Raw genomic sequence first — 26,548 nt, 5'->3', positions numbered from 1 at the left:
GCAACTTGCAAATAACATTTGGTGGTCTGAACAGAAATTATACGGTGAGGACACTTACGTTCAATGTTCTATTGTGCCTGATCAACTTCTGAAAGATATCCAAATGGTGTCATTACAGATAATTTTTGTGATATTTTTTGTATCTGAAGTGTTATGTATTATGCGATTTGCTGTCGTTATTGTTTTTGTTCTTTTCTAGACACTTATTTTAGAAAAAAATGATATATTATTATAAGTGCGTAATAAACAATGACACATTGATTTGCAGAAGAAAGCTTTTATTGTTAAAATACATAAACATAGAAGAATCGTTCTTTGTTATCATTTCCATACTTATAACATTCATTCCTATGTATTATAAAAGTTAATTGAAGTCAGTTTAATGTGTCTAAGTAAAAACTTTTGTTCACGAAAAAACATCCGTAAACTGCTCAGCAAAAAAAATTCCCTGTAATCATGCAGTTAGTAAATGGCTATTCAATAATGTTCTGTAAAAAAACGAAAGCAAACATTTTTAAAAGATCGAAGAGTATCCTTCCGGCTATTTGTATCAGCTCACACATGTTTATTCCGAGCAACGATTTTCTTTTTTCATGAGTCGACTCATTTCTCGGCTGTAAAAAAAAAACATGTTCAAATTGTGGTATGTTCGTTTACAGAGTAGAACTCTGTTTTTGTTGCTCAACATTCATACAGTAATTAACACAAATGAAAATTTGTTATCGCATCGAAATTGCTTTGCTTGTAATATTTTTCTGACGATAAAATGTATACATGGAAATATATGTGCGCTCAAGGAGAAGTAATTTACGATACAAGTCTGTAAACATCATTTTGGCCCATGGGACCAGTATTGGCAGTAAGGGCATATTTAGAAAACACTTTACATATGACTCCAGATACATTATGGGAACAAACTGTGTACATGACTTCTATAAGATATTGTATACAAATACCAAAGCTTTGGGACATTTTTTGAGAGAAGAAGATATTTAAGTAATCTACTATATAAGCCTAAATAAATCATGTGACCCCTGTGGCATGGCCAGTTTTTTACCAGAAGGGCCTGATTTGAATAAACGTATAAGAGAAATAAAGTATACAATATAACCAAAAATTAAAACCTGACCCTTGCGATTTCAGAGACATTTATTTAAAAACTGAATCTTTTTACAGACGATGGACAACGAACAAAACGCGCTTCCAAACGCTCATCCTGTGCATTGCACACGTGAGCAACGCATAACAATTGTTGCTGATATGTTAAATCTGATGTAACAAATTAAGCTTTTTTTAAAATGCCTTATTAGTTTTATTCAATTTTGCCGTTTGAATGAAAGATTAGGGCAACGTAGCAGGGTATATGTACTAATACCATGCAAACTGTAACTCAGATTCTAGCTTAGTAATAATGTACATAAAAATGGGATATACAAATCTTCTACAAAAACTGATATTAAACTTAAGTGTGTCTGTGTTTATGAAAACACAGAGATATAAAACAATATAATAACATATGGACATGAGTGTTATAACCATTGCTCATACGTATATCCTTGTTGCTTTATACTCAGAAATGTGTTGTTCCATAAATTAGAAAAAAGATATGGTTTGACAGTTTTACAAAATGCTATTGTTCTGCTGGACACACGGAAATAGGAAATTAAGAAATACTATGCCTACAACTAGACAGTTGACTATTTCAGCAATTTAATACCATTTGCAACCAATACACGGAAAGGGAATACAAAAACGTAAAAAGTAAGGACTAAAATATGTTATTGAACAAAATGTTACTTCGTTATTGTACGCACAGATAAAGGTATTGAATAAATAAAATTCATGATTGATACAGTTAAGGCTCTTTAGAGAATTGACGAACAACACCCGACACCGTCCGTATGTCGTTTTGTGTATAAATGTTACAATTATGTTATAAAAACTCGTATTTGAAACGGCAGCATAATTAATTCAACTATTAAGGAAGTATAAGGACAATTTTATATTAACAACTAAATATGATAAAGAAATAATTGAGAGTTTTAATTGATGTATTAAGCGAAAGACTACTTCTTCTAGCAAGGCATAACATTAATGTTATAACGAACAGAAATAGTGTAGGAGTGTTGCGTCGGAAAAAATTATGTTAAAAGACAGAGGGATCATGGTGATTCTCGTGCATCCAGTCTTCGTTTTAGCTGAAGGGCGTTTGACCAAAGTAAAAAATGATACCCATGTTGCTGTAGACGCTCATTCGCCAGCTGCCTCCGCATTTTTGACTGTTGTCCCCAGGACAGGCCATGTTACATTCGGAATCCTTCCTTTTCTTGGCGTTCAGATAGTGTCCACAAAAACACTCAATGCCGTCCTAAAACACAACATATATATAAGTCCATTTTACAATTGATTTTGTTTAATTGCCCATTAAAATCTATGAAGCCCCTTTGGCAATTCTTTGATTTATTCTTGACCGGCTTTGTTGTTATTCCGATTTAAGATACCAAACGATTGTCCACTCTGTTGACACCTCTTGTTAACTAGGGCTCTCACGGGGCAAAAATATGCTTATGGTCGAGACGGCGGGTGAAAATTTAAATTCCCGACAAAATTCGGGTCGGGTCGGGTCAGATATGTTATACGGTAATTCAAATATAACTACATTAATTTTCATACCATGTTTTAGCGCATTTCATATTAAATTGTTTGTCATGTAAGATTATATAGAATGTTATAATAAGTTTCTTTTAGTTTGATTTATTTACATGTAATTATGATTAGAATACTGAACAGCATATAACTACTTATAAGATATACACAATATTTTTGAACGTAATAAGCACATTCTATTATTGCATATCAAGATTATCAATATTTACAATCATTTACTTAGTTTAAACCTATTTATTTTAGCTCGAGTACATCGAAATCCAAAGGCTTTCCTTATCATTCATTAAATCATTTACTTAAAACAGCGATACAAGATACAGAAACAATAACTCGCAAAGCAAAAATAACGAGTCTCTTACTTTGAGGGGAGAAACCAAAATAACCTTTACTGTCAGATCTGATTTCCGTTTTGACGATGAAGTTGATTTTCATGTTTCGAATAAGAACGTCGCCATGTTTGGATTTGAATATCAGATAATACTCGACATTAATGATTTTTGTTCGTCACTTCTACTTATTTATGAATATTAGGAATTGATATACATGTTTGCACTTTCTTTATCTATCTACGCTTTAAACATATAATCTTCTACCTCGTAACTAGCGACCTGAACCGGTATAGTTCTCAGATACATTGATCCGGATCCGCGGGTATTTGATCCGCGGATTCTGTTTTTATTTCGGTTACCCATTTGAACACTATTGTTTTCCGACCTGTGTGCCGCTATAAGGGTAACCATGGCAGCGAGCGGCGCACTCCAACGGCGAGTTCGACCGTGACAATGGGAGCATGACTGGCATGATACGGGCAACACTGTCCTCAAAGCATCCGATGTACCGGAAAGCTGTAAATAAATGAACTTTGACAAAGTTGCGATACAATTAACAAAATTCACAATCCCCATTTTGCATCACATTTATTTTGAATACCTTCTTGGTTAATACCGTGAACCTCTTAGCGGTTTATGTTCTTGACTAGTTTATAAGGTAGAACTAATACACATATTCAACTTCGAACGTTTTTATTATATGTTGTGCAAAATCTTAAAAAATATAATGATACGTCAGTGACTATACATGTAGTTAAAACGTGTTATTTGAATTCAATCCAAGTTATATTGGAATTATGTGTTTTATACTTACTAAACACAGTGATACATATTTGATTTATTAAATAACTATTGTATCGTTTAGCATTTAGAATTATTTGAGAAAAAGCCCTTTTTATAATGTTATGTAAATGTTTTCTAATGTTTTCAAATGTTTTAGAGTGTGATGTTATGTGCGTGCCTAAAAACACTATTGACTCCCAGCTTTTTATGCAAATAGTCCGTTTGGAAAGGTTACTTTAAAAATACATGCCAACACTTGGATCCGTGTACAAAAATCATCTTAACCCCAGTGACCACCTTGAATATTGAGCTGGTTGATATTAAAATCTTCCTTTCTTGAATTTTTTTTACAGAAATAATTTTTTTAATAATTTAAAATCTAACTGGGTATTTTTACACTCAAAGCGACCGTTGGACAAGTACAAAATGAAATGATTCTTCTGTGTAAAGCGAATTTCATGTAAAGAGTCTGTGACGTTGACCAATCACCTGTTTACCTCAAGTGTGGTTCCCTTTTATCCTCAGTAATCATCATACCAACTTGTATGACTGTAAAAGGCAAAATCGATCTCTATCTATTCTGCACTCTCAAAGGATTATATTGTATATATTATAAACGTAATATTTAACGTTGATGCATGAACGGAGAGCCTCCACTTGTCTACAGCTTTCATTAGTTTCATTGACAATAACACAAATTACTTACGGTCCTTGCAATAACGTCCTTCCCAGCCGGATGTACATCTGCAGTAATAGAGTGCAGTGTCGCCTGTATAATGAGGGAGATTACATGTGCCATTGTTTTGGCACGGATTGGTCACACAACTGGCAGCCACAATGGTCACGACGAAGGATGATATGACAACGCCGAAGAACATCTTGGAACTGAAACCAAGCGTCTAATTAACATTATTTAAAATTAAATGTGGATTTTTTTTTCAAATTAAAATTATATTATATTATATACACCTTTTATTTTTAAAAGGTCTGACATTAACTTGTATATATTACTATTATAACAACAACAACTACTACTACTACTTAAACTACTACTACTACTTATGCTGCTGCCACTACTACTACTAATACTATAACTACTATTACTACTACTGCTACTACTACTCTTTCTCCTCCTCATCCTCCTCACATTACTACTACTACTACCATTACGACTGCTACTTCAACTACTTCTACTGCTATTTCTACTACTACTACTACTACTACTACTACTACTGCTACTACTACTACTACTACTACTACTACTACTACTACTACTACTACTACTACTACTACTACTACTACTACTACTACTACTACTACTACTACTCTGCTGCTACTACTACTACCACTACCATTTATACTTCTACTACTACTACTACTGCAACTTCTACTACTACTTCTACTTCTACTACTACTTCTACTTCTACTTCTACTACTACGTAAATTCGAGCAATATGAACTCCGAGCCAAACATTCCTAATATAAACTATGTATTTACAAGTTTGCAACAACTGTAAAATAAATAATCGGATGACACTAATTAAGCGCGCCTAATCAGTAATCTACTGTATGTTCCTTGAAGCGATTGGAGCCAACCAAACACAATTATGTAAAATGTTGACCGAGACTTAGTGAACTCCAGCCATAAGAAAATTCGACCGTCGCGTATTCTGGCAAACCTACAACAATTTATAAGAATTTACACGACGAACATTCGTCCGTCGAGAAGACTTTGAGCTAACGGAAATTCGAGCTAAGCGAGTTCGAGCCAACGAGAGTAAACTGTATATGTTATATTCGAACACTTACTTTGTCGGGTATTAACTGTTAGATACATGACTTTTATGCAAGTCGTATCATTCTATAGAATATGCTTTGGTTCCGTACCTGGTGTACGAGAATCAATATTTAAACAATATAAGATTCGAACACTGACTGTACCAAATAATGGCTGCTTGACATATGCATGGTGGCTTAGTTTCTTTGTCGACTTCAGTATTTCTTACACAAGTATTTGGCATCGAACCAAATCCCAAGTCACGTTAAGGGTTGCATACCCGAGGTTACGAGTTCATACTTTTGAAACAACAGGGTATCGAGGTAGACATTGAAAAAGAACTATGTTATGTTATGATTGATTCGTGTTGGTTTTAAGATCCCTGTCTATCATTTACACATTAAGAAGAATTTATGTTTTATTATCCAACATGGTTGCTTAAGAGATGTATGTGTATTTGCCTATATGTTTTTCGTTTAATGGTATTACACTGTGTCTTGGCGACCCCCCACAAAAATGTTATTACAATTGATGAAATGTATTCAGTTTACTTAAAAGGAAAACATATGGATATAGGTTTACTTACAGAGAGAGAACGTGGATTCATATGGCGACCAAGAGAGGTATAATAAAAGTATATTCCTTCTCTAAACTAAAAAAAAAAAACTTACGAAGGTGAACATTGTATAAGTACGTTGAAATAACCATGTTATAATGACTATACAAAATATCCAATGAGTTGTTGTGAGAATCAAGTCACAGTAAAGGGTCTCTTACTAAAACATATGTCATTTAAAATAAGGCATGAGAGCAAGGATGAACGAGACTTTTATACTTAAAAATACTGATTTCCGTAAGACGGCTTCTTTGTTTAACATCGGCACAGATAACATAAAGAAATTGCATCTTACTACTGCAATACATATTTATCTCATTAAAATAATATTATAGTACACGCTTATAAAAAAAATCACAACCATTTCGAAGTAAATGTAAACAAGAAATGTATATCAATAAATAAAGCAACATACGTATGATGCGTGTAGCCTTGTAATTGTTCACGGTCCAGTATTCTGAACAGCAATTATCACTGTGGTTTATAATGGTTTTCGATCAGGAAGAACAAACACTTCCCGTTTGCGATTGGTGTGTCGCCTCTCATATCATACAGCATGAGTAAACAACAAACAACAAAAAAGCAATATTAACAAAACAACATGCAAATACTGAATACGTTAAATATTTAAAATTTTATAATAGTAATATGTAATTTTCATCAAGTTCTCAGTGAAATGATCCTGTGCACAAATTAGCATTTGTCAAAATTGTTGTATTGTTGTCAACACGTTTACTAATGCATGGAATTAACATGTTTTAATCCACAGTATATGCCACAGCGTAAGAGTGGTTAAGGTGTTAGTCTTTTGAGTAAACGGGTTCTTAAACCGACGAGTCACTGGCGATAAGAGCATTGTGTGCACATAAGAGCACAACGTGCTCGTGGGAGCTGTTAGGATACCGTATCATCCGCCAGTCCGTGGGTCTCAGCGAGCCAGAACTTTTTCGTCTGACGACTTTTCCGCTAGAACCACGCGATAGATTGTATTGAATCATCACGGATCATATATATTGGCGACCCAATTACAAAGTAATGCAAATTGTTCGGTCAATTTCATACATAAGTCAGTAAATCTACAAATAGGCGAAACAATGAACACGTTAACAATCTTCTTTGAAACCATAAGGATCAAGGGTTAACTATTCGGTGTGTAACATCGTCTAGTGGTTCTTAGTTTGATGTAGTCATGCATCTGTGTCGAAAAATGCCACGCCACAGGGATCACATGATATATATCACATACAAATCTTCTTTTTTTTAAACGATAAGACCATATTGTTGTAATATTTGGCATATACGATCGTATGATGGGCGTCCACAAAGTTTGTTCAAATTATGAGCCAGGGACTTATGCTGACATTCTTGTTGCCATATAGTGAAAACTTAAAAACAAATCCCCATGAAACCGCAAGGAACAACACATTTTTACTTAGAAGTTATTGTCAGCCGTCCGTGGAGATTCCACCTATATACGATTATCGTAGTGGGTGAAATAGTGTAAATCGTTAAATATGCTAAAATAAATTGATTCTGTGTTCTATAAATAATGGAATGTTTTATGTCAATTTTGGCCATGATCTAGCTACGATCAAATATATCACTATACATGGTACGAAAGATAAGGTCAAACACTTTTGATACACCTTTGAGCACCATTTAAACACATTATATACGGTGAACAAAAAATATTAAACGTATAAATAACGAACGATTCTCGCAGGCATGCTGTTGGTGTTAAGCGTGTGTGTGTGTGTGTGTGTGTGTGTGTGTGTGTGTGTGTGTGTGTGTGTGTGTGTGTGTGTGTGTGTGTGTGTGTGTGTGTGTGTGTGTGTGTGTGTGTGTGTGTGTGTGTGTGTGTGTGTGTGTGTGTGTGTGTGTGTGTGTGTGTGTGTGTGTGTGTGTGTGTGTGTGTGTGTGTGTGTGTGTGTGTGTGTGTGTGTGTGTGTGTGTGTGTGTGTGTGTGTGTGTGTGTGTGTGTGTGTGTGTGTGTGTTTGTGTAAACAATAACAACAACATGTTTTGGCACTACATTCATGATGTGGGGTCTAGCGTTACATATTTTGCCCTATGAATTCGTGCTTAACATTATATATATTATTTGGTACTTAACATATATTTGTAACGGTATGTTATAACTCATAAAAATATATTATTATTCTATCAACCACTAGTGCATATTATCAAACTGATAGCGTACAACCTTTCTCTACGGACTTTCGGTTTGCGCATCTGTAACCAATATGCAGTGCATGTATACCGTTATATTTTACGTAAACGTTAACATAGTTACTCGAATTAAATTGAGATTGAAATTATCAAGTGCAGATTTATATTGATATGCAATTAGGGTATTTTGTAAAATATTTTAACGAATAAATACATAATATGAACATATTTATAACATATACAATAATGAAACTCCAAACACATAACCAGTTGGGTTGCATCAAAGACTTTTGAGAAAAAGCTTAGAGTTTGATTCGCGTAAAGAATCATTATTTGGTAACTCAAAATAGATCCCAAAAAGGCGACACAACTCAGACCTCGCAATCGATAGGAAAAATATATTCACTGTACGAATACAAAGAATTTGTAAGTGAGGATACACAATCTTATTTAACCAATTGTGTGAGATAAAACAATGATTTATATTATACAAGTTTAGAGGAAGTGGTACCAGAAATCAACGAAATTAGTTTTATACAATTACATTTTGCTGGTAATTTTGAGAAACACCAATGTTGTTATTGAAATCGTCTGGACTCGCTTTAATGTAGTATAATTTATATGGTGTATATGGTGCAAATATTAAGGCTGTCTATAAAAGATCATAGAGGCACGTGTAATTAATGTTACAATACGGTCACATGTATTAACGTCCTTTATATGAGTGTGCTAATCGCGTGCTATTTGATGCACTGTGATACGAGTGTGCAAATTGTATGATATTTGAATGCAATTTGATATGTTTGTTTTGCAAATCAAAGATCTTCAAACACAGTTAACAATATCAAAAACAAAAGAATAAACTTCAATCAGCGGAATGAATGTCATCACTCAAATATTACGGAGTGCTGGATTATTTTGATATTCGGTAAATATTAGAGAACAAAAATATCGAGACGAGAAGAAAAACAACAACCAACACCAACAATATAACAATTTATTGAAAGAAATTAAATGCAATTAAATGACCTTTGCAATAAATATGCGATACATGTCTTGGAAGAAACCTCTATATATTTCTAACAATATTTACGGTAAATTACATGGATTTGTTTTACGGCCGTCGTTTCATTAAATATAGGAATTAAATATACCTATTCAACAAGAAACTACGCGGGAAAAAAGAAATTTGACGTTGTTCGCCCGTGGATGTTTATGAAGGGTTTTTGTTTTTATTAAACATTAACGCATTTTAAGTTTAATTTCCTGTTTTTGTTGTGGATTTTACATAATGAGACAGGAAAATAACATCTGTCAACTCTGACTTTAAGTGTTCTAGATTTTTTGAATTTCTTTGTGCTCAAAAGTTATTTTACTTCAATTTAGAACTAAAATGCTATTTTAATTTTGTTAATTCGGGCGCCTACAAAATAACGAATTAGGTGAGTGTCGTGCCTTTATTACATTAGGCATAAAGCAGACAAAAAGTTTAACATATTGGCATCATTTGAAGCTACAAGTCTAAATTTCCCGTACGGAGTTGTATTTAAAATGTTACGCCGTGTTTTAGCCTCGGTCGACCACTGCGGTCATAGAAGATGGCAAACAAAATGCATGATTTTGCAAAGGCAAGCAGATTGCATGCGCTTCGTGTTATCTTTTTTTTATTCAATATAAGGCATGCAATGTAAACATGTATATAATCATAAAACTAAATGATACCATGTAGCAGCAATAATTTTCAGACATGTTATACAAGATGTGCTAATATATATTTTTTGATCATGTGGTTTCCTTTAGATTAAAAAAGAGTTAATATGTACTTGTTCTTTTGGTGTTTTAAAAATAAAAATAAAAAGAAGAACAACAGAATAATTATGAATAAGAATGAGTTGCATAAAGTTGGTAGAAAGCATACTGGACTTGTTTATGAAAGTTTAATGTGTTTCCATTTTTGTTCAAATATATACAGTGTATCATTGTTTAGGGCTTTGTGTTATCTTGTCTTGTGGAATTTGTACGAGTATCTGGCATCGCTTTTTATACAAAAACATAATTGACCTTTCGACAGCCGATTGATTGACAGGCTTATTAACCAATCAGATTACAGCATAGATTAGGCCCGTTACTATCCGCCATTTTGTCCGTCAAACTCGCCGCTGTCCGACACATAAGCTTATACGTAATTCTGTGTTTTAAACAAAGAAAATGGTTGAAAGGTGCTGTTATGGCACTTGTTATTCAGACACAAGGTATCCAGAACGGTTAAAAGATGGAAGTACGTTTTTTCCGTTCCCTCAACCGGGTACTTATCTTGAAAGATTCAAACGTTGGATTCGTCTTTGTGGTCGTCCACACGAACAGCTTAATCTCAACATATTAAGCGATCGCCCGAAAGCAAAACACAGTCGTTATAATAAGATACTACGCGAAAATAGAAAATGTAAGTTTTGCAACGGACACGATATAAAAAAGAGTATAACTTTGTACTTGTTTATCCTCTATATAGACAAATTAGAAAGGAACATTTAAAACCATTTTTCAAAGGTGGCCAACGTTAAATAAATTTGACATTCTAATGCAGTCGGCAAATAAATAAGACATTATAAACTTTGCTAGATTTTTTTAATGCTAATGAAATCGTAATAATAAAGACAATCAGTTATTATTTTTAATAATATCACATAGAATAAAACATTTTTTATTTCTTTCGGTTTAAGTCTTCCAAATTTAATGTAAGTTAAGAAACTATTTTCAAATGCGCAAGTAATTATCAATAGGGGCCAATAAGTGTCATTTTACACCATATGTGGGCTTTCTACTAATCCGTTATCAAAACAGATGCCGCAAACTGTGAATGACCCTTTGAAAACCCGGTCTGATTAGCGAGTTTTTTTGTACATGAAAATTCTTTCAACTTTTTATATTTTAAACATTGCAGAAGATAGTTTTCGAGGAAATAATAATATATAATAATATATTGTGTTTGTTACTTTTTTGACGACTTTGACTTTGTTATACGATTATAACAATGCGCATGGGTCATTTTGACCAAACGCATTGTAGATATGTGTTATATCGGATTTCAATAAAAACGTTCTTCGTCTTCTATTATAATAAATTTACTTACCTGTGCCACATTTGCGATGTTGCCATCGGTTGCAAAAATTAACGGCTTTTAATTAAAAAACTGAAACATCTATTACTCAAGGAAAAATATTGTGACTAACGAACAATTCATACTGTATGCGATAATTGGCGATAATTTTGCCGACTTTGATGAAAAATTTAACGGCTTTTAAGTAGACTAATAAAAAAGTTTTGACTATTTAATAGATGATAATTATATTCAGCACCACTATTCAATGATAATAAAAACTATTGTATGGCCTTTCTGGTATACCATGAGGCCTTTTTGGTTCACTTATGCGGCCGATTCGCGTAGCCATTTTTATGACGGACTTCGGCGGAGTGACCCCCCTTGAAATCGGTGGGCGTGGCTTCACTCTCGCTGTCGAAAGGTCAATTATATTATATTATTAAACATAATTAATTTAATTATTTAAATTAATAATTAAACATAACCTCGGAAAAACACAATTTGAGGACTGACCGGCAAATTAAATAGTTGACATTATTATTCATAATTAAGTATTGAATAATCTGCAACTGGATTTTTTTTCCTCATTTTTTTCATTTTGATGGCAAGTTTGTATAGTTTTCATAACTATATGCATGAATTTTAAAGGTTGACATTGAAAATTGCATTATCAGATGCATTGTTAAAATGAGTTCAAATGTCGTATTGCTATCGTGTTCCACTAATCGTGATTTTGTATTTCCGAAATTTATATATTTTGATATTTTTAACACTGCATAAACGTTGTAAACGATATTTTCTTTGTATATGTACTAATCTCAATCATGTCTTGTGTCAAACGGAAGGATTTCATTTTAAGAGCTTCATAGTAAGTGATAGGATATAAAGCTATATTTCTGTAAAACATTATCTGCAATAATATTTTACTCATTATGCTGTTATGTATGGTGTTAATTTTCTCTCCAATGTTACCATTAAATATATTGAGCCACGGGAAGATTTCTGAGCACAAACATGAACTTTATAAATTGAAACAACATAACAAATGTTATGTGTTAATATGCGATTGTTCATGTGTGTATATACTATTTCACTAAACTTGAGTCGTACTTCATTTGTTTCGTATGGGATCATGATTGCAAAATAACATAAACTGTTGAGCAAAAACACTTCACAGACTTTTGCCATTTATTAAAAACCCGCTAACTTACCGTTAAATCATCTAGCCACATCGCATACACATAAACAGGATACTAGTATTCCAAAACGGTCAAAGGAATTCAGAAGACATTGGATCACAGTTAAAAGCGCTATTGATAATATGTGTATTTACTGCATATACTTGCGATGTGAATTACATATAATAATAACATATACAAGTAAAAATAATTAAAGATAATATGAAAACGTAATAGTAAGACGATACCGTAATGCATGGGGGCCAAATACAACAAAAATTCGATTCGTTTTTAAAACAAACATTGCATAAAAAAATTATTTAAATATATCTGCATTCAAACCTTGGCAAAACACAATTTGAGGACTGACCGGCAAATTTAATAGTTGACATTTTTGTTATACAATGACTGGTAACGTTTGTTGTTTTGTTCTAACAATATGTTCACACAGGAACATGGAATACAATACCAAGGTGATCAACAATTATATACATGCTTTAACTTCCGGTGAGTATAGTCAGATTTTGATGAATAATATAAGGAAAATATTCAATAATATAATGTATACATATGAACGGTTAATTTAGTGTACGCCATCTTTGAAAAAAAACGCGGCGTATTATGAGAACACCCGTGGCTGGCGGTTTGGTGGCTAATTGGCTGGCGTGCAGGAGAACGATGTTTGATCAATGTCTCAATCAATTTAAATCGGATCAGCATAAAACGTGATTAGGCTGTAAATGGGGATAATATCTCAGACAATTAAAAATACCAGCTAGATCACATTGCATTATTCTAAATACTGTCCCCTTTACATTATAATAGAACACGCATTCACCTCTTATTCTGCTAGTTTACATTGGATTGTCATTAAACTTGGTGATAGTGCTTTTGGGCATATAGTATCCACCAAATGTGATAACCAGCCAAATTGTGTGAAACAACTCTCAATAATGGCGTTTGAATAATTCCAAAATTTAAAAATTAATATTTTGTGCTCTCAGATCCGCTTCAAAACTTAATTATTTAAAAAAAGATCATCATGAAACTTCTGAATTACGGTCCTTGAAAAATAAAAAGAAGATTCATTTATATTTTTAGCTCCTTAACTCCTCTAGTTTACATATGATAATGAACTTTAATTGTTTTTTGTGTTGGCATATAAACTCCAACAAGTTTAATGGCCAGTCAGATTCCATGAAGCACACTTGAACTATGGCCCCCTAATTATCCCGATTGGCCAAATTATTGTTGTCTGCTCTCTTAAAGATGGTTTTTGGGCCATAAATTCAGTTTGCATTAACCAACCTTGATGACACAGTGTAGGATTCTACTTGTATATAGTCGGGTCAATTTCATTGTTAATAAAAATAGAAATACTGTTTCCGGTCAATAACTCAATTTAATATGGTGGCGCTACATTAAAATGTTGTGGCATCTTATACGTAGACTTAATTTTCGATTGTACTTGGAATATGTCAGGTTTATGCCAATGTCAACGTGACAATAAATATAACAGCGGTTTCAGTTTAAGTCTATAAGGATGTATTACATGGACATAATAATTTAATATTTTGTGCTCTCAGATTCGCTTCAAAACTTAAATATTTGGTGGTCGTATTAATGATTATCTTGAAACACTGCTATTTAATATTAACCAGCATCAAGTGCTTTCACTTCCAGTTGAATTGCAATTGTGAACCGAGAAAACCAGTGACATGATTGATTTTCAAAACCGCCATTGGTTTGTTAAAATGTATTATTTAATTCAATAACTCATTTAGTTTATTCTTGTTTGTGTTGATTTTCATTGTGACATGAATACTTAAATGAATATATTTGTTTGTAAACGTGTCAAGCTGTGAAAACAATAGAAATGTATTCAGCTCGTGAGTTTATATTATGTAATAATCATAGTGACAAACAGGGAAAGGTAACGTGATACACAAAACGCGATCTGAGTATCCATTTTTTGTTCACTTGTCTTCAACTGTATTTATTCCAATTTGTGTATTACGTTAACTTTCGCCTCGTATTGTACATAAAAAGATTACACACTGGTGTTCAGATCACAATGAAATTCAAGAAGAAATCACCATGCAGTAGCCCAATATAGGTTTAGAAATTACCAATCAAACTTAACTCGAGAATAATCATATACTTTCTTCAAAAATAGTCGTACACATTGTATAACTAAACATTAAACACATAATTATACATCGTAGTAAACAATTTGATTTTGCTAGTTGTATTGCATGATAAACCAGTTTAATATTGATATAGTTATAAATCAGTTTAATGCAATCCGGTTAAATAATTCCCGTGACTTATGACCACTGTTGGCTTTATCAAAGTAGTTTAAGCTCTGGATTTTGGATCATTTTAATTATTGGTTCCTATTTCGAAAATAGATAGATCGTCACATATATAAAATTGTTAATTTACTTTCAGGCGGTACCGAATTTATATTTCATATTTGCATATTATTAAATTATGAAATCGTTATTACGATTCATTTTCAGATACAAAATGATCCGAGGCATTGCATACGTTGTAGTTTTCGTTATTCTTGCTAGCCAGCAAATCGAACCTACGGAGGCGAATGTGTTCAGTAAGTAGCTGAAATATATAAATACCTCAAGGTCTTCTTAAACGGTTACGTAGTGGATACGGTGTCCGCCAAACGATCAAAAGGTCTCGTATTAGATCCCCATTCAAGATGATCTCCAAAAGACACCAAAACTAGTTATAATAAGGAAACGCACAGAATTATACTTTGGCTTACAAAACAATTGAGCTTAAATAAAAAGGTTTGAACCAAGTTAATCCTTCTAGGATCGTCATAGTTCTAACCTATATTTAATAGTGCAATATAGTATATATATAGAGAGAGATATAGCTATATCAACATGTATAAATGACCTTCAAATCACTATTACATATATTTGATGTTCATTTCAGTCGACTGCTGGGATCAATGGTCGCGATCTTCTAGATGGAGCTATGCCCTAACAGGTGTGATTTGGCCGAACTGCGATGAACATTGCAAGCAGCGTAAATACAAAACGGGGATCTGCGTGGACGTGAAGGCCAAGTGTCCGCTAACCAGCAGAGCTCTGCAGTGTACGTGCTGTTAAAAGAAGCGATCGGTGGTCTAGGAGAATTATGCACTTTTTGGGTCGGGATTTTATGTCATTTTGCTTTACACCTTGCTTTAAAAATCGCAAATTCTGAAAATATAAATAACACATAATGTATGTATCACGACGATTCCTAGCATCTTATCGCATAACATCTCCATGCATCCTTTATTATTTATAATAATGAAAAAATAATACTATATATATCAACATGTATGGACGTTGTTTGCAAAATCAATCAGTTCCCAATATAACTTTTAAAATTAATGATATAACAATTAAGTAATTTTATTGCGAACGTCATTTAAAAAAGTCTGACATTATGCTACATGATGAAACCATACAGTAGAAGAGGGATAACAGATGAGCAGAGAATCTGCAACTACGGGATCTAAAGGGGTAGAAGAGTGTAAGAATGCCTTTGGCATACTGGCCAACAGGTTAAGGTGCCTGCTGGGAACAATGGAACAGAAGGTAGAGAACGTCAGAAATTTGGTGGAGACTGCTGTGGTGCTGCACAACCTGTTGAGGCATATGGTGGTGATGGCAGCAAATGAGGTGGACTACGAGGATGAATAGCACAACTTCGTACCTGGGGCCTGGAGACATGGACCTCACTGGGAAGATGTTCCACAGCCACCTGCGAGGGGGAACCTCGCCACTGTGGATGCCAGACATCAGCGAGATCATCTCAGAGACTACTTTGTCTCTCCAGTGGGTGCTGTTGACTTGCAGCAAAGAATGGCTGGTGTTGTAACTCCTGCTGCAGTTGAAGAGAGGAATGGGTCAGAGGCTGAAGATGAATACTAATGTGTTATGAATATTATGAACATTAATTTGTAATATTGACTTTGAAATTTGAAATATGTGTACTTTGTAAGATGCTTTTATTATCCATGTTATTGTTGTTATTATATGTAATTCATATGTTTGTCATTAGTTTAAATAAAGACTTTATTGTTCGCCCAATGAAAAAATATCAGATAATATTGTAACTGTAAATTGAAAATTCAAAGAAATCATGTTATAGAATTTAAAATTTAGATAAATGATTGTGTGTATGTTGTATTGTTTAACTAATTTTTAATTAATATCTGTCTTTTTTTAAATTTTATTTGAAAGTAAAAGGTATTCTTCCAAATGTAACATATTCACTTGTAATACTTTATTGTTAAGAAACATATTATCTATATGTACAAAAAGCAACAAATTGAATCAAGTAAAAAGCATGTGTTTAAATGTAACATATTCTCTTTTATTATTTGTATTATTAAGAAACATGTTATCGATATGTTCAAAATTAATACACTGAACGAAGTAAAAGGCATTCTTTTTAATGTAACATATTCTCTTTTATATTTTTATTAATAAGAAACATATTATCAATATATACAAAAAGCAACAAACTGAACAAAGTTAAAGGCATTCTTCTAAATGTAACATATTCTCTTTTATTTGTTTTATTATTAAGAAATTATCAATATGCTCAAAAAGCAATAAACTGAACAAAGTTAAAGGCACTATTTTAAATGTAACATATTCTCTTTTATTATTTAAATTATTAAGAAACATATTATCAATATGTACAAAAAGCAACAAACTGAACCAATCAACAAACACACAATTTATTATTACTGTTTACAAATCATTAGATGTCCATGGCGAAGTCATCTATCCACTTACTGCCGAAGCAGTACATAAAGCAATGTGTGGTACTCAAGTGCTATTTATAGATATGACGAAAGAGCGTCATATCGTAGGAGATCGTGAAAGATCGTGCGAGAGCGTGAGGAAGCTTGCCAAGTGTATCAAAGCCTTTCAAAACGTGTCAATCCTTGATGAAAGCGTCTCAATTCGTGGGATAGCGGGAGAGTCCTTCATGAATACGTAACAAAGCGTGTCATATCTTGATGAAAGCGTCTTACCTCGTGTAAGATCTTCATGCCAGATCGTAGCAAATCTTGAGCCATCTTAACGAAGCGTGTCAAGTGGTGACATACCGTGAAGACTGGGGTCCCCGCTTTGAACCAAGCTCTGTTAAGCTTTCCTACGATTTGAGTCAAGCTTTGCTGAGTTTTGTTACGGTTTTTTAAGCTTTGATACGCTCTCGACGCTTTAATCAATTCGTGACAGAGCGCCCAAACTTTTTAAACAGTTTAAAAAAAATTGGCGTTCTTGCCGAATGTCCCGCTTGATCACACGATCTATTACGACACTGACGCTTTATTCAAGCATTGTTACGTTTTGGTGCCGCTTTGCACGCCGCTTTAAAGCGTCATCAAAGCGCCGTTGGTGTGAACCTAGCATAAAGAATCATTATTTGGTAACTCAAAATAGATCCCAAAAAGGCGACACAACTCAGACCTCGCAATCGATAGGAAAAATATATTTACTGTACGAATACAAAGAATTTGTAAGTGAGGATACACAATCTTATTTAACCAATTGTGTGAGATAAAACAATGATTTATATTAAACAAGTTTAGAGGAAGTGGTACCAGAAATCAACGAAATTAGTTTTATACAATTACATTTTTGCTGGTAATTTTGAGAAATACCAATGTTGTTATTGAAATCGTCTGGACTCGCTTTAATGTAGTATAATTTATATGGTGTATATGGTGCAAATATTAAGGCTGTCTATAAAAGATCATAGAGGCACGTGTAATTAATGTTACAATAGGGTCACATGTATTAACGTCCTTTATACGAGTGTGCTAATCGCGTGCTATTTGATGCACTTTGATACGAGTGTGCAAATTGTATGATATTTGAATGCAATTTGATATGTTTGTTTTGCAAATCAAAGATCTTCAAACACAGTTAACAATATCAAAAACAAAAGAATAAACTTCAATCAGCGGAATGAATGTCATCACTAAAATATTACGGAGTGCTGGATTATTTTGATTTTCGGTAAATATTAGAGAACAAAAATATCGAGACGAGAAGAAAAAGATTACACACTGGTGTTCAGATCACAATGAAATTCAAGAAGAAATCACCATGCAGTAGCCTAATATAGGTTAAGAAATTACCAATCAAACTTAACTCGAGAATAATCATATACTTTCTTCAAAAATAGTCGTACACATTTTATAACTAAACATTAAACACATAATTATACATCGTAGTAAAAATAATTTGATTTTGCTAGTTGTATTGCATGATAAACCAGTTTAATATTGATATATTTATAAATCAGTTTAATGCAATCCGGTTAAATAATTCCCGTGACTTATGACCACCGTTGGCTTTATCAAAGTAGTTTAAGCTCTGGATTTAGGATCATTTTAATTATTGGTTCCTATTTCGAAAAGAGATAGATCGTCACATATATAAAATTGTTAATTTACTTTCAGGCGGTACCGAATTTATATTTCATATTTGCATATTATTAAATTATGAAATCGTTATTACGATTCATTTTCAGATATAAAATGATCCGAGGCATTGCATACGTTGTAGTTTTCGTTATTCTTGCTAGCCAGCAAATCGAACCTACGGAGGCGAATGTGTTCAGTAAGTAGCTGAAATATATAAATACCTCAAGGTCTTCTTAAACGGTTACGTAGTGGATATTGTGTCCGCCAAACGATCAACAGGGTCTCGGATTACATCCCCATTCAAGATGATCTCCAAAAGACACCAAAACTAGTTATAATAAGGAAACGCACAGAATTATACTTTGGCTTACAAAACAATTGAGCTTAAATAAAAAGGTTTGAACCAAGTTATCCTTCTAGGATCGTCATAGTTCAAACCTATATTTTATAGTGCAATATAGTATATATATAGAGAGAGATATAGCTATATCAACATGTATAAATGACCTTCAAATCACTATTACATATATTTGATGTTCATTTCAGTCGACTGCTGGGATCAATGGTCGCGATCTTCTAAATGGAGCTATGCCCTAACAGGTGTGATTTGGCCGAACTGCGATGAACATTGCAAGCAGCGTAAATACAAAACGGGGATCTGCGTGGACGTGAAGGCCAAGTGTCCGCTAACCAGCAGAGCTCTGCAGTGTACGTGCTATTAAAAGAAGCGATCGGTGGTCTAGGAGAATTATGCACTTTTTGGGTCGGGATTTTATGTCATTTTGCATTACACCTTGCTTTAAAAATCGCAAATTCTGAAAATATAAATAACACATAATTTATGTATCACGACGATTCCTAGCATCTTATCGCATAACATCTCCATGCATCCTTTATTATTTATAATAATGAAAAAAAAACTATATATATCAACATGTATGGACTTTGTTTGCAAAATAAATCAGTTCCCAATATAACTTTTAAAATTAATGATATAACAATTAAGTAATTTTATTGCGAACGTCATTTAAAATAGTCTGACATTATGTCGAAGATTGTTGTTATTTCACCTGATAGGAAACGTTTGTATTTCGTTTTGTGTCATTCGTTTATAGAACGCTAGAAAGAGACTGTTTCGTCATTTGTAAGGGGAATTGCCTGTCCATTACGTGTCTGAATGTGCTGCAAAAACATCACGGCCAGTAGGCTAGAAATAGAATCACATTCTGAAGATAGGTTTCACTGTATGTCTTGACTTCGTGTTTGAAATGAACACTGACCGAGTACTAAATACGGACAGTCAACACTTAAAAGTTGCTTTTGGTATACAACCGCACATTATATTATTTGCTGTGTCTGCCCGAACGCAAATCGCATGTGGTGTTTCCAGAAAACAATTGAGCGATCACGATAGGCGAGTACACATCATGTTATTTTCAGTGATCAAACCAAAATGATTTGATTGTTTTAATGGTTATATGAGTTGAAGCAAATAATTGAATTGTAAAAATAGTTGTCATAAACAAACAATAACAAAAACGCTCAATATAATAACGAAATGTGTATTATATACTGTTAACACGGCAAAACTTCGGCTGAAATTTAAAAGAAAATTACAATTTCACAACAGAAATACAAGACACTAATGAACGAATATTATTACGTATGGACATTTTTACCTTTTGTGATAATGTAGCAAACTTACATGAGCGCAACAATTTTAAGACGTCATTATATAATGAGGGATTTGAAATTTCGTTGTTGAGTATATTTGAAGGAGCATTTATTGAAACCAAACCAAATTATTGGATATATATGCAATAAAAAGGTCTTTATAAGATATGACCATCCAGAAGGGGGATATTGACAATGTCAAAATTAAAATCATCACATCTGTCTTAAATGCTAGTTTGCAAAGTTTTGTTTCTAATAGTTAGATTTTAATCTGGAAATGCATCATCAGTCCTATGAGAACAAGTTGTCTCAATTGTTTGTAAATAATGCTAACATATTGTTCATAATATGTGTTATCCATACTGATCAGTTCAGTTTTAAAGATCTACATAATGTACAGTAGATTTTTCGTTAAATGTTTTATTTAATTGTTAACCTTGTGCCTTTATGCTATATGCGATGTTCATCATGCTTACCATTCTTTATTAATACATAAAGTCCCACTAGACACACTATACAAAATTAAAACGTACCAATCAAGACATTATTAAACGTGCGTACTTTCTACATTACTTCAATAAAACAGTTGTTAATGAATGACTAATGTTTGCTCAATACCAAGGGCGTTCAATTTTTCCGCTGTATACATTATCAAAAACACAATGAAGGTCTCTTTGATATTAGACAGATACGCTGAAAAATGGAAGTTCCCCACTTATTGGCTCGATAGGAGATGAGCGTTATATTCTCATATCTATTTATTTACCAACATCTTTAGACATATTGGTAAAACGTCCATTGTCTGCGGCAACATATATTACTCAGCCTTTAGCCGAAAATGTCAAATAGATAAATCTTGATCACTATTGCAATATCTGTTTATTTGTATATGATGAATGCCAGAGTAAATCATCCAATTTCTGTAATGCCCTGATGAAGTAAGCAGCACTCCAGGAGCACTGATTTACACTTTTATAGGTAACCTAATTAGGGCGTGGAGGTTACAGCAAAAACACACTTTCCTTCAAATGTCGCAAAATACTTATTTTGTAAACGACTGATTCGATTTACATACAAAATCAAGTCATATGTTAACTTTTTATTTTTCTAACGTTGATTATTGAGTATAATGCACATCAGTAGGTGTTGTTGCAATTTTGACAGACAGACTTACAGACATGACATAAACGATAGGAATCTGAATCTTGAAACTGAAATAAGTTACAACAATCTCACCGCACTTGTACTACTACTAAGTTGTTTTATTTTGATTTGTTTGAACCAATTAAGCAATTTGTTGTATATATGCACTTTTATATCAGCCAAGTACACGATTTTATTCATACAATGTCTCCAAATTTATTATGATAAAATTAAATATATCTCCAGACGCCGATAATACCATGTAATCTTGACAAATTGCCATTAACAATACTAATTATGCTAAATACGGCGTCTAAGTTGCCACATTTAATGCCCAGTTCGTTGTTATAATAGTTGCGATGGAACAACGGGGGCAAAAATAAATGTTAATTTGCATAAGATAGTTTTGCCGCAATATGAATCCATAAGCATGCATTCGTATTAAAGAAAACGAATGCGCGCGAAATAGCATACCATTGCTGAATCATTTCTTCCAATGCATTACCACCATGACCCGTTCTGTATTGATATACATAAACATACACTAGCATCCTAGTGTGTTTTATAAAAAGCTATGCGCTACTACAGAGCATCTTTCTCTTTGGTGATCTTTAAGCTAATTGGTTCTATTTATCCTACCGTCATAATCCATCACGACTATTCTAAATGCCCAGGAGAGTTAAACAATCCGTTTGGCTCGTCTGATGATATCCGACGCCTTGACATATGAAGGAGAAAACGGTGCAGTTAAGTTCTCATCTTGGCATCTCTTAAGTGTGGTAAGGTCATCTAGGTCGGTATCTTAACGCGTCAGTAGCCTTGTACAAATAAAACATTTAAATTGTCTTATTGTTATCATATACTAAAATTACACTTAATTCTTATAGAAGCGAAATTTTAATTTCAAATGAAATTAAATCATGAATCGTATAGTTTTGATAAGTATGAGGTAAAATGACCAGTAGAACACTTCGTTATAAACTCGATAAGTGTAATAGTGTATATAAATTGTACATGAAATATGAATGTTATGTTCATGATAAGACGACATTCTGACGGTATAAATAACAATATTAGAAGACTAAGTTATTATGTTTTGTTATATTTTATAAGCAAATGCCCTCAATATATTATCGTGACCAATTTTAATACCAACCATTATTTAACATGATCAAACTGTAGAAGCTAAACTGCTTTGATGGCCTAAAAGACAGGAATTATTTTCCGGATTGCACTTAACGGATATATACATATTTACATTTTAAACTGGTCTACGGGAGAGTATTTCAAACACGTTGTAACGCTTTACTTGAATGTTCCCTACACTGTACACGTACTATATGTTTATATAAAGGAACATACAATAAATTTCTAGCAGTAATACGTTAAGATAATGTTTGCGTAAAGTTTGATTGAAAACATCGATGACTCATTTAGACGAATGCATATTGATTTCTATTTGATTTTCAAAGTGGCCTGAATGACCAGTGTGGTTTGATCCATTTTTAACCGCGGTTGCATAAATAACAAAACAAATTATTCAGTTCGTGATTTTTAATCAATACGAAGAAGAAACAAAAGCGAAATGTGAACATGATGCATATAACGGAATAATATACAGTTGAAGAAAAGTTACAATAATGGAGAATCAGATCACCTAAAGTGATACATTTCGGACATGCTCAAAATGTGACAACACAAATCAGATTTAACTGCAAGATTTATTAAATGAAAGCATTCTTTTTTTAACCAGCCATGGCGATTTTAAAAATTAATAGTGTCACTTGTTTGCGCGGTTCACGTGAAAATTGCAATTCAACGGAAGTGCAAATACTTGATACTCGTTATAAAATATTTCGTGGTTCGAGGTAAGCATTCCTGCGTATCAGAAGTAGGTGGCTTGTCTGAATTTCGGATGCGAGTTTTCGTGCTCGTTTTGAAAATCCTAAAGCGATTTTAGTCGTTACGTTTCTTCTTTTATCTTTTTTAATACGTGAATTTAAGCAACAATACCTTACCTCGCTGGTGTGTGTGTGTTGTCAAATCAAAAAGGGAAACGCTCATGCGCAATTTAAACGAGCCATCCGCTTTTGTAACGCAGGAGCTATAGTTGGCCGAGATTAATGTGTTTCTGGTATTCCAAAGTTTTTCAAAAAGAGGTTTTGTAATCTACCTAGGAGAGTGACATTCACATTTGTCTTTGTCCTATTACTTTTAGAATATGCACAACATACATCTAGCGGTAAAGTGAGATGTATTCATATCAAGAGGACAAGCGTGCCATGCCCGTTTGGTCTCGTTTACATAAATATGCAAACGATGTATTAATGTGAGCCTCAAATGATGGCTCAGAACCGGATGAATATTACACATATCAATGATTGTAACCGTGTTATTAAAGTTTTACAAATCAATATAATTTAATGAAAATAATGTATGTGAAATCACAAGTTAGTTCATGCTAGTAAGCTACCTTCGCACACAATTTAAGCATAATACCTCTGTCAGAAATACAGTTATTAAGAAGATACGGCTTTTCTATGTTTAGCAACAGTGACATTGATCTAGCCAACTGGCTCGAAATGCAATCAACATGACAGCAACATACAAACAATACGTCAGTACACTCCTCCATCCAAACTCAAGTTATTGAACAGAAACTGTCTTTCAATTTGAAGTAACAATGCCCTAGACGATGACCTTAGCCTGTCTTCCCTCTAATGAATTCGTAAGATTGGTTTGCAGTTAAGCCATCTATATGCACTATTTCCTTGTAACACACCCTTCCAAACTAAATTATTGAGCAGAACCGTTGCTCTGTTCATACAGTGAAATTGACCTTTACCTTTCCAGTCCGAAATGCGATACCAAATTGGGTATCCATATAAGATACCAAAACACAACATTTGAATGCAACACCTCCATCTCAAATAAAGATATTGAGCGGAAACTGTTTTTCTATTTATTAAAATTGATCTTGACCTTGAACCAAATATAGCCACATACAATCCCAACCTGAGTCTCTATTTATTCAGGCTTGGTTCATGTACACTAAAGTTATGTGCTAAACCCACATATTCGAGAGCAGACAACATTAACATTAACTTAGCCACTTTGCGACAATTAAAACTTAAATTCCAAAAATCATTACCATTAAGTTTCATGATTAGATGTAAACTATCGGGGTAACAGAGCAGACGGCGCAAATTTGAATAGTTTTGTATTATTCAAGTGCCATAATTCACAGGTTTCACGATAATCCGATTTTAAGTAATAGTGTTTGTGCGGACGTGAGAAAACATTAATTTTGCAAACTTTGGATACTTTAAGGGTCATAATTCTGAAGTGTTACGTTACGATATGGCTGGCTATCAAACGTGGTGAAGATTATATGCCAATTAACATTACCACCAATTTTTATGTTAATACTGTGAAAAAGAGCAGAGTTTAAGGTAACTGTGGTTATATTATTATAATGCAAGGGCACTTATTCAGAAGTACCTAATGAGATCGGGCTTTTTATCGATTTTTGCCGCGATATTATGCTAATAAACTGCATTAATTATTTTCTTGGTAATCCTATTTAAACTCGTTATTTAGCAGACATTTTTCTTCTAAACGCCGTCTAATCGTCCGCCCGCCAAGGGTGTTCCCATGATACGCCCCGTTCTTTCTTTAGGCGGGTCCTCAAAAACTGACTATTACCGCAGGGATTTAAGCAGATATATTGTATTTGTTATTGTTGATCGAAAAACGTATGTATTTATGAACAAAATAAATCGGTAATAATCTTGGTATAGTATTACGTGTTTTTGTATGAACATAGTGTATGAGCAAAATAACGAACGTTACCACTCAGTGTTAAAATCAAATGTCAAGTATTAAATTGGCTCGTCAGTCCTTAAAACGATTTTGTCAAGTTTTGACTGCATTTATATTATATTAGAACTGCATTCAATGTTGTTGTGTGTTTGTTTACATCTGGTTCAAGTTACTTTTTTCCCCCATTCATTGCCAGTTCATCTTACTTTTACATGTAAATTTAATCTTTTAGTGATTTTACTTGTATATGTATCAGTATATTCAGTTCATATCGCGATGTTATGCGGTAAATAAAAAATATTAAAATTAAGTAGTTAACGTTTGTTTGAAATCCATTTGCATTTATCTTATCGTTTTGGAATCTTAGTCACCTGTTCCTTTTTATGTGGTTTGTTATATGATTTAACGAAAAGTGTTTTTTTTTAATAAACGGTAAAATACTGTAAAGTGTTTAACCTAACAATATGTAGTTTTTTTTGTTATTTACCAATCACGAACACATCTGATTATAGGAGTATGACGCAATTTTAGTGGTATAGAAACAATTTCATATGCACAAGTGAACAATCGTATATTAACACATAGTTTTTGTGTGTGTTATTTTCCATTCATAAAGCTGATCAGTGTTCTGTTACATCCTCCCGTTGCTTAATATTTTACAGGGAAACATTGTATAGAACATAAAAACATATAAAACTATCCAATTAGTTCAATAATATAGCCATTTCTTTTGTAACGATATGTCGTTTTATATCCTTTCTATCACTGACTTACTTTATGGCTTTTAAATTGAGCCCCTCTTTTGTTGTAACAGAGTTGTGTAA

General features: G+C 33.3%; 1 protein-coding gene across 1 annotated transcript; it reads right to left on the bottom strand.

Moving 5' to 3' along the window:
- Window positions 1-308: 308 nt before the first annotated feature.
- Window positions 309-6,677, bottom strand: LOC127858715 (WSC domain-containing protein 2-like). The gene is made up of 5 exons (XM_052395947.1): window positions 6,588-6,677; window positions 4,486-4,664; window positions 3,382-3,512; window positions 2,233-2,368; window positions 309-614 (listed from the first exon to the last, which is right to left on the bottom strand). The coding sequence occupies exons 2-5, from the start codon at window positions 4,655-4,657 to the stop codon at window positions 604-606; spliced, it is 450 nt and encodes a 149-aa protein (XP_052251907.1). The 5' UTR covers window positions 4,658-4,664; window positions 6,588-6,677; the 3' UTR covers window positions 309-603.
- Window positions 6,678-26,548: the final 19,871 nt, after the last annotated feature.

This window comes from Dreissena polymorpha, chromosome 14 (genome assembly GCF_020536995.1).
Source record: "Dreissena polymorpha isolate Duluth1 chromosome 14, UMN_Dpol_1.0, whole genome shotgun sequence".
Taxonomy (NCBI): Eukaryota; Metazoa; Mollusca; class Bivalvia; order Myida; family Dreissenidae; genus Dreissena; species Dreissena polymorpha.
This window is presented reverse-complemented; position numbering and strand designations above follow the sequence as displayed.